The sequence below is a fragment of the Notolepis coatsorum genome (assembly GCF_963971535.1).
Source record: "Notolepis coatsorum genome assembly, chromosome: 1".
Lineage (NCBI taxonomy): Eukaryota > Metazoa > Chordata > Actinopteri > Aulopiformes > Paralepididae > Notolepis > Notolepis coatsorum.
The window spans coordinates 110,436,712-110,447,231 of record NC_140165.1 but is presented as its reverse complement, the minus strand read 5'-3'; the positions used below and the strand labels follow the sequence as shown (position 1 = coordinate 110,447,231).

The following is a 10,520-nucleotide window of genomic DNA, read 5'->3' as shown; positions in this document are numbered from 1 at the left end:
GGTTTTCAAATTATTATAATTTTTTTTATTGGCGTGATCAGTTGAAGTGGCTCATGTTTCACATTAAGCTGCTTGTAAGAGCTGATTACTTGGGGTAAAGTGTTGGTCGACAGTTTGCGTAGAGACACGTCGAAGAGAGGTGAAGTCTCTTGGGTTTTCGTCACCCTCTTGCAAGCAGACTCGAAGTCGATCCGACAGGCGCCCTGTGTCGGGCAACATGTTGTAATCTGTGATCTCTGGGTCCTCTGCATCAATCTGATTCAGTTGAATATTATCAGTCATGAGCCACTGGAACACAACATCCATGATCTTGCTGTTCTCCTCTTTGTCCAGGTACTGGTCGCTGAACATGTGACGGGAACCCAACACTGCCAGCCTCCTGATAGAACGCCAGGACAGGCCTGTTGAGCGGGAAGCAGACGGAGCCGGTTGAGAGAACGGCCACAGCGGGCTTCATCACCCTCCCGTTTTCCCGGGATTCTCCCGTATTTCAACCTTCTCTCCGGCCGTCCTCCCGTTAAAATATTTTCTCGTATTTTTCCAGTTTTTTTTTATTTATACAAAATGGCTGAAATTCCCCTCCGTGACGACAGGTGGCAGCAGTATAGATTAGAACGTTAGCACAGGAAGTCAGACCTTCATGGTGCTGTTGCGGTCCTGCTTGCGCAGGTGCTCCAGGATGCGGATCTCCTTCTGGGCCTGCTGGTGGAGGCGCTTCTCGTTGCGCACCATCTTCAGCGCCAGGTGCTGCTGCAGCTTGTGGTCGTAGACCTTGGCCACCTGGCCGAAGCTGCCCTTGCCGATCACCTTGAGGAACTCGTAGCGGTAGGCCAGGTGATCGTGGGGGACGTGGATGTAGCCCCCCTGCTCGTCGTCGTAGCCGCAGTTGTTGTTGCCCCCGGCGACGGCAGGCCTCTTCTGTATTTTTTTAGTATCACAAACAGTACTGTATTTGAAAATCTGGTATGTCATAAATGTATAGATGTAGCAGTACTGTCTATCTGTATGTCGTGTGTGTCATATGATGAATTGAAAATGGGGGACCCTGATGGAAACAAGACGAAAGTCTTTCTCAGGTCTGCATCCTCTTAACAATTGTATGTATTGAGCTGTACTGTACTGTACCCATTCTGCAATCTGTTAATAAACGTTTCAATCAATCAATCAAAACTCTTGGCCCTCTTCTTGGGCCCCAGGAAGTAGACATCGGGGTAGGGGTGAATCTCCGTCTGCTCCAGGGCGGTCAGCTGGGAGCGGTACTGCCGCAGGGCCTGCTCGGGGCTCAGGGGCCCGCAGAGCTTCCCGCTGCCCCCCGAGCTGCCCCCCGAGCTGTCCACTCTGCGCTCTGGGCATGGGGGCTATAGGTTCTGTCAGGGGAGGCCTTGCTGAGGCTCGCCAGCTTCTTACGGCCATCTGAGCTGCTGTCCCCCATGAAGAATTGTTAACTTAATGGTGGTGTCATCGCTGCCGGATGCCAACCATTTCCCATCTGGATTCAGACACCTCACTGCATGTGTGTGACACTTCAGAGACAAAGACACATGTACATCAGTCTACATTAGAACATGTTATGGGCAGGAAGGTATGGCCAAAACAAAGGCAACGCCAAAAAATTACTACTTCCTGCAATCTAGGGTTCTGGTGGCTCTGTAAAAGGCTCTCTATTTTCCCAAAAGATGTGTTAGAATAAAAGTATTACTGGGAACAATGTGTTAGATTTTTTTCTTCTTGTAAGGCTCTGGAGTCATTGGTGTTACTGCAGTTCCCACATCAAGATGTATAGCAGCATATAGATACACAGTGTTGTAAAATCATTGTTACAAAATGTCAACAAGATGCAGTTCACTGCTTAAATCAGACACTCAGGCATATGGGCTTTAATGATAAGTAACGTATCCAAGATTGGACAAATAATACTCTGGTTGTTTTGCTGTTGTGGTCTCAAAAAAGATGTAGTACTTTGTAAAAAATGAATTGGAGTCCAGACAAGCGCTCAATTTCGTCTAAGTTGATTTATTGACTACAAATAGTCCTTCAATCAATATCTGCTCACAAAACACTTAGTGTAAAAAATGTTGATGTTCTGAAAGGCATCTAAACTAAATGTCCACAGGTTCTCAAAAACACAGTCTCTTCGTGATCAATTGGCAGCGGAAATGAACGTCCTTTATCAGCGAGGTCCTTTTGTCTTCTGATCTTCTGAGATCTTCTGTCGGCTTTCTCAATATTCTGTTCTCCAGTTCTTCTTCTTCTTTGTTTTTTCCGGCAGTGTAAACGCAACATGGCGTATTACTGCCCTCCTCAGTTCTTACTGTCAAACTTGAAACATGAAAAGAAAAGAAACTGCTGTTGGTATGGTTACACACAGTTAAACATAGTGTGTGACTGTTGGTACACACAGACCGGACAGAAGGAAGGGTATGAGCCAGAGAATATATACATCACTCTTCTCATAGTAAGCATGGGTCATCATGTATCTCAAACACGCATACAGACACTGAATAATTGATCATACAAATATATATAGGACTGCATCATCTATGATTCTGACACACACATTCTCTCTCTCTCTCTCTCTCACACACACTTTCTCCCATAAAATAGAACTATCTTGTGCGTTGGTGGACATACCACCAACACAGATCTTACCCCCTCCACTTCCGTTCGGATCAAGTGTTAAAGAGTGGTGGTTTTGGTGCACAAGGTGACAGGAGTGCAGACCCATCAGTCTTCGCTAGTCATTTATTTTTAAATCAACATATAATTTAAAGGGGGGAGGGGATGCGATAGAGGAAGGAGTATATATATATATATAGAGAGAGAGCTGAGGTCTAAGCAGTGGCCGTCTTCTTTTCCTTGTACGTGGCCATCATCTTCTTAATCTCAGCGATCGCTTTTCCTGGGTTCAGTCCCTTGGGGCAGGTCTTGGTACAGTTCATGATGGTGTGGCAGCGGTAGAGGGAGAACGGGTCCTGGAGCTTGGCCAGCCGCTCCTCTGTGAACTCGTCTCGGGAGTCGATCATCCAGCGGTAGGCCTGCATGAGGACAGCAGGTCCGAGGTACTTGTCCCCATTCCACCAGTAGCTGGGACAGCTGGTACTGCAGCAGGCACACAGGATACATTCATACAGCCCATCCAGTTTTTGTCGGTCATACACAGACTGGTAGTACTGGTCCTTGCCTTCCTGCGCCTCGTCCTTCTTCTTCAGGTAGGGCTCGATGGATTTATACTGAGCATAGAAGTTACTCATGTCAGGCACCAGGTCCTTCACCACGTACATGTGTGGCAGCGGGTAGATCTTTGTTGGCTTTCTGAGGTTGGTGTCAATCTTGTTCAGGCAGGCGAGTGTGTTGCCACCGTTAATATTCATAGCACAGGATCCACAAATACCTTCTCTGCAGGAGCGTCTGAACGTCAAAGTGGAGTCCATTTCATTCTTGACCTTGATGAGGACGTCGAGAACCATTGGACCACAGAGGGTGAGGTCGATCTCATAGGTCTGCATGTGGGGCTTGTCTCCTGGCGTGTCCGGGTCCCAGCGGTATATCTGGAACTTTTTTACTCTAGGCTGCACTGCCGCTGCTGTCTGGGCATAGCGAACCGCCACCATTCCGACAGGGGATCGTAACGCCAAAACACTACAGCAACTCAAGGACAAGAGCCTGGCAACAGACATATCCTGTTCTCCAGTGTCTGACAATTCCGCGCTGGGAAATTGTGAAAGTATTTGTCTCTTTCCACAGCAAACTGGTAGGCAAGGCACCTTGGTTGAGAAATGCAGGCTTCAATCTATGTTGTTTAGTCTATCTGTTCAGTACTGTTCAGTACTGTTTCAAGATGCACAATAAGATCTTCTGAGAGAATTGTTAAATAGATACACAAATGTTCTAGAATGTTCTATTATGACATCATACTGTGACATCACAAATGTTAATGTGCTATTATGACATCATACTGTGACATCACAAATGTTCTAGAATGTTCTATTATGACATCATACTGTAACATCACAAATGTTCTAGAATGTTTTATTATGACATCATACTGTGACATCACAAATGTTCTAGAACAGGGCTACTCAACCTTTGATGGCCCAGGGGCCACTCAGCAAAATGCCAGAAGTCCAAGGGCCGCAAGACCAAATAATGTTGGTTGTATACTCGTATATTGGATTTAGTCTAAAAATTGAGGAAACACACAGAATCTGCCTACATTTCCATCTATATAAGGCCAAACCTCATTGAACAAAAATATTGTCATGACATGGAATAATTAATGATGAAATGAAGTTACAACATGAGGCTTTTATTCACAGAATGTGAAGATAACATGAACATATTACTGTTGCAAATATCAGAGGTAGGTTAGAGGCCAATACTAATGAAATAAAGCCTGGTACAATAACATGTTCCTAAATTACAGAAACAAACATAACTTGTTCCTACTTTTTTTGTTTCAGGCTGTGGATATAAGGCTCTCTGGACATAAATAATATATTCCAAGTCAAGAAACAGTGCAATGTAACAGTGCAATTAGGCAAAAAATACTCAAATTAAATATAGGCATGTATAGGCATTTTTGGAAAAATAAAATAAAATACAAGTCTTGTTTAAAACAAGCCAAAAATAGTTGGGTTCATGAAAAACATCTGACTTCAGCTTGCTTGACAGGCTGTTATAAGGTCCAGACCTGTAAATACAGTAAAAAACAAACACAGAGAATCATGAATATCTTTCAATGACATTCAGTCACACTTTACTTAAATTCCCTCACATGGAAATTAAAACGAATATTTAAAAAAATCAGCTATGTTAATCAGGTTTGATTTTGGTAAAAATATATTTTGATCTATTAAAGAGGAGGCAGGAGAGAGACGACATCGGGGACAGTAAACGGCAAACACAACTACGTGACACGAGAGACAGGGGGCAGGGAGAGAGAGGGAGGGGGAGAGAGAGGGAGAGAGGGAGGGGGAGAGAGAGGGAGTGACAGGGAGGGAGCCGGGATGGAAAGAGAGAGGCAGGGATGGAACGAGAGAGAGGGCGAGATAATGAATTACTTACTTAATGTGAGACTTGAGACTGCGTTTTCGCCACTAATCGTCTCAGGTCTGGCTGGTATGCAGAGGTTGCTGTGCGCAGACAGTCGTGGAGGTGCTTGTCACTGAGAGCGTTGCGCTGTTTCGACTTGATAATTCCCATAGTAGAGAATGCACTTTCACACACATAGGTTGAGCCGAAACACGTCAAGATCTTCTTTGCACAAATAGTGATGGTGCTGTATGACTCGCCAGGCACATACCGCATCCAGGAGTGCAGACCCATCAGTCTTCGCTAGTCATTTATTTTTAAATCAACATATAATTTAAAGGGGGGAGGGGATGCGATAGAGGAAGGAGTATATATATATATATAGAGAGAGAGCTGAGGTCTAAGCAGTGGCCGTCTTCTTTTCCTTGTACGTGGCCATCATCTTCTTAATCTCAGCGATCGCTTTTCCTGGGTTCAGTCCCTTGGGGCAGGTCTTGGTACAGTTCATGATGGTGTGGCAGCGGTAGAGGGAGAACGGGTCCTGGAGCTTGGCCAGCCGCTCCTCTGTGAACTCGTCTCGGGAGTCGATCATCCAGCGGTAGGCCTGCATGAGGACAGCAGGTCCGAGGTACTTGTCCCCATTCCACCAGTAGCTGGGACAGCTGGTACTGCAGCAGGCACACAGGATACATTCATACAGCCCATCCAGTTTTTGTCGGTCATACACAGACTGGTAGTACTGGTCCTTGCCTTCCTGCGCCTCGTCCTTCTTCTTCAGGTAGGGCTCGATGGATTTATACTGAGCATAGAAGTTACTCATGTCAGGCACCAGGTCCTGGCAGCGGGTAGATCTTTGTTGGCTTTCTGAGGTTGGTGTCAATCTTGTTCAGGCAGGCGAGTGTGTTGCCACCGTTAATATTCATAGCACAGGATCCACAAATACCTTCTCTGCAGGAGCGTCTGAACGTCAAAGTGGAGTCCATTTCATTCTTGACCTTGATGAGGACGTCGAGAACCATTGGACCACAGAGGGTGAGGTCGATCTCATAGGTCTGCATGTGGGGCTTGTCTCCTGGCGTGTCCGGGTCCCAGCGGTATATCTGGAACTTTTTTACTCTAGGCTGCACTGCCGCTGCTGTCTGGGCATAGCGAACCGCCACCATTCCGACAGGGGATCGTAACGCCAAAACACTACAGCGACTCAAGGACAAGAGCCTGGCAACAGACATATCCTGTTCTCCAGTGTCTGACAATTCCGCGCTGGGAAATTGTGAAAGTATTTGTCTCTTTCCACAGCAAACCGGTAGGCAAGGCACCTTGGTTGAGAAATGCAGGCTTCAATCTATGTTGTTTAGTCTATCTGTTCAGTACTGCAGTACTGTTTCAAGATGCACAATAAGATCTTCTTCTTCTTTCTTCTTCTTCTTTTGAATTTCCGGCAGAGTAGACGCATCGTGGCGTATTACTGCCCTCCACACTTCTTTTGATGATCTCTTCTTCTTCTTCTTCTTCTTCTTCTTTCTTGGCGTATTTCTTCCCTCCTCATTTCTTATACTACACTAGTGGTGTTCCATCTTTAGGCCTCTTCAACTCACACTTTCTCCTTCTTCTCTGCTCCTCTTGCCTGTCCAATACTAATACATACCCTAACGCTATATCCTCTGGTACAACTCTGAAGCATGCAGAAATGTCAGCACTGCCTCTGTGATCAACTGGTGGTTCTCATTATCCATGCCAAAGAATGTAAGATCTTCTGAGAGAATTGTTAAATAGATACACAAATGTTCTAGAATGTTCTATTATGACATCATACTGTGACATCACAAATGTTAATGTGCTATTATGACATCATACTGTGACATCACAAATGTTCTAGAATGTTCTATTATGACATCATACTGTACCATCACAAATGTTCTAGAATGTTTTATTATGACATCATACTGTGACATCACAAATGTTCTAGAACAGGGCTACTCAACCTTTGATGGCCCAGGGGCCACTCAGCAAAATGCCAGAAGTCCAAGGGCCGCAAGACCAAATAATGTTGGTTGTATACTCGTATATTGGATTTAGTCTAAAAATTGAGGAAACACACAGAATCTGCCTACATTTCCATCTATATAAGGCCAAACCTCATTGAACAAAAATATTGTCATGACATGGAATAATTAATGATGAAATGAAGTTACAACATGAGGCTTTTATTCACAGAATGTGAAGATAACATGAACATATTACTGTTGCAAATATCAGAGGTAGGTTAGAGGCCAATACTAATGAAATAAAGCCTGGTACAATAACATGTTCCTAAATTACAGAAACAAACATAACTTGTTCCTACTTTTTTTGTTTCAGGCTGTGGATATAAGGCTCTCTGGACATAAATAATATATTCCAAGTCAAGAAACAGTGCAATGTAACAGTGCAATTAGGCAAAAAATACTCAAATTAAATATAGGCATGTATAGGCATTTTTGGAAAAATAAAATAAAATACAAGTCTTGTTTAAAACAAGCCAAAAATAGTTGGGTTCATGAAAAACATCTGACTTCAGCTTGCTTGACAGGCTGTTATAAGGTCCAGACCTGTAAATACAGTAAAAAACAAACACAGAGAATCATGAATATCTTTCAATGACATTCAGTCACACTTTACTTAAATTCCCTCACATGGAAATTAAAACGAATATTTAAAAAAATCAGCTATGTTAATCAGGTTTGATTTTGGTAAAAATATATTTTGATCTATTAAAGAGGAGGCAGGAGAGAGACGACATCGGGGACAGTAAACGGCAAACACAACTACGTGACACGAGAGACAGGGGGCAGGGAGAGAGAGAGGGAGGGGGAGAGAGAGAGAGAGGGGGAGAGAGAGGGAGTGACAGGGAGGGAGCCGGGATGGAAAGAGAGAGGCAGGGATGGAACGAGAGAGAGGGCGAGATAATGAATTACTTACTTAATGTGAGACTTGAGACTGCGTTTTCGCCACTAATCGTCTCAGGTCTGGCTGGTATGCAGAGGTTGCTGTGCGCAGACAGTCGTGGAGGTGCTTGTCACTGAGAGCGTTGCGCTGTTTCGACTTGATAATTCCCATAGTAGAGAATGCACTTTCACACACATAGGTTGAGCCGAAACACGTCAAGATCTTCTTTGCACAAATAGTGATGGTGCTGTATGACTCGCCAGGCACATACCGCATCCAGGAGTGCAGACCCATCAGTCTTCGCTAGTCATTTATTTTTAAATCAACATATAATTTAAAGGGGGGAGGGGATGCGATAGAGGAAGGAGTATATATATATATATAGAGAGAGAGAGCTGAGGTCTAAGCAGTGGCCGTCTTCTTTTCCTTGTACGTGGCCATCATCTTCTTAATCTCAGCGATCGCTTTTCCTGGGTTCAGTCCCTTGGGGCAGGTCTTGGTACAGTTCATGATGGTGTGGCAGCGGTAGAGGGAGAACGGGTCCTGGAGCTTGGCCAGCCGCTCCTCTGTGAACTCGTCTCGGGAGTCGATCATCCAGCGGTAGGCCTGCATGAGGACAGCAGGTCCGAGGTACTTGTCCCCATTCCACCAGTAGCTGGGACAGCTGGTACTGCAGCAGGCACACAGGATACATTCATACAGCCCATCCAGTTTTTGTCGGTCATACACAGACTGGTAGTACTGGTCCTTGCCTTCCTGCGCCTCGTCCTTCTTCTTCAGGTAGGGCTCGATCATCGATGGATTTATACTGAGCATAGAAGTTACTCATGTCAGGCACCAGGTCCTTCACCACGTACATGTGTGGCAGCGGGTAGATCTTTGTTGGCTTTCTGAGGTTGGTGTCAATCTTGTTCAGGCAGGCGAGTGTGTTGCCACCGTTAATATTCATAGCACAGGATCCACAAATACCTTCTCTGCAGGAGCGTCTGAACGTCAAAGTGGAGTCCATTTCATTCTTGACCTTGATGAGGACGTCGAGAACCATTGGACCACAGAGGGTGAGGTCGATCTCATAGGTCTGCATGTGGGGCTTGTCTCCTGGCGTGTCCGGGTCCCAGCGGTATATCTGGAACTTTTTTACTCTAGGCTGCACTGCCGCTGCTGTCTGGGCATAGCGAACCGCCACCATTCCGACAGGGGATCGTAACGCCAAAACACTACAGCGACTCAAGGACAAGAGCCTGGCAACAGACATATCCTGTTCTCCAGTGTCTGACAATTCCGCGCTGGGAAATTGTGAAAGTATTTGTCTCTTTCCACAGCAAACCGGTAGGCAAGGCACCTTGGTTGAGAAATGCAGGCTTCAATCTATGTTGTTTAGTCTATCTGTTCAGTACTGTTTCAAGATGCACAATAAGATCTTCTGAGAGAATTGTTAAATAGATACAAAAATCTTCTAGAATGTTCTATTATGACATCATACTGTGACATCACAAATGTTAATGTGCTATTATGACATCATACTGTGACATCACAAATGTTCTAGAATGTTCTATTATGACATCATACTGTAACATCACAAATGTTCTAGAATGTTTTATTATGACATCATACTGTGACATCACAAATGTTCTAGATTCAATGTCTATTATGACATCTTATGGACCAAAATGTCCTGTTTAAAGTCGATTTGTAGCCAAACGGTGCAGTGAAACTTTCCAAAAAGTAATAGCAACTCGAGTTGGAGCAAGCCGGTCGTTTTGATACCTAGATACGTTTTTATTAGAGCTGGGCCGTTAACGGCGTTATCGCGATACTAGTATTGCGCGATAATATAATTAACGCATTAATCTAAAAAATAAAAAATGTAAATTATTTTTTTACCTTTATTTACCCAGGGTAGGTTCTCTGAGCACAGATGCTCTTTTTCAGGAACGCCCTGCTTCACATTCACACAGTTCCATTCACACCTGGGAGCTGCCCAGTACAACCACAGTTGACACCATTGGCCACTGAGCAACTCCACTGGAGCAGTTGATTTGCATTGGCAGGGTTTGGCCCTGTCTGGCACCCAACGGGAAAAATATTATAGGCACTATAAGTAGACACCGCTACATAAAACAAGCTGGTCTGCCTGAGTGACTGGTGGAATAAGGAGAAATAGAGATTGGACTGATTGAGTCAAGCCATGTCACATAGTTCAAGTTTGAAATGCTTCTTTCTGTTTTGCTCCTGAGAGTGTGCTAGATACTGTACTGTACTGGTAATATTATTTATTTGTGTTAACTTCTAAATAAAACAACTTATTAAACACAAGTACATCTTATTGAACATTATTTTGATATTTCATTACCAATTATCATAGCAAAACAGCTTTTTCAAACAGTCTGTAATGCATTTTGGAAACGGGAGATGGGCTCATGGTGTAATGGGCCACCTGGCCTGAGAAACATAAGGAGGAAAGAAAAAGTAAGGACTTACTTCTGGTCATTATTTGGGTAGTACACACATATTTTGAATGCCTTCGGCAGGTTTTTTTTTATTTTTTTTGCCATTTTAATCTA

At 44.2% G+C, this 10,520-nt stretch overlaps 1 protein-coding gene and 1 pseudogene across 2 annotated transcripts; both read right to left on the bottom strand.

The window, feature by feature from the left end:
• Nucleotides 1–2,692: 2,692 nt before the first annotated feature.
• Nucleotides 2,693–6,260, bottom strand: LOC311226915 (succinate dehydrogenase [ubiquinone] iron-sulfur subunit, mitochondrial-like; the record flags this gene model as incomplete). The annotated part of the gene is made up of 2 exons (XM_084312380.1): nt 2,693–3,587; nt 6,159–6,260. 2 exons carry the CDS (start codon nt 6,258–6,260, stop codon nt 2,832–2,834), a joined length of 858 nt encoding a protein of 285 aa, XP_084168506.1. The 3' UTR covers nt 2,693–2,831.
• A 2,041-nt stretch (nt 6,261–8,301) lies between these two features.
• LOC311226905 (succinate dehydrogenase [ubiquinone] iron-sulfur subunit, mitochondrial-like) lies at nt 8,302–9,211 on the bottom strand (annotated as a pseudogene). Its single transcript has one exon. The product of its transcript is annotated as a succinate dehydrogenase [ubiquinone] iron-sulfur subunit, mitochondrial-like (transcript).
• Between the last annotated feature and the right edge of the window lie 1,309 nt (nt 9,212–10,520).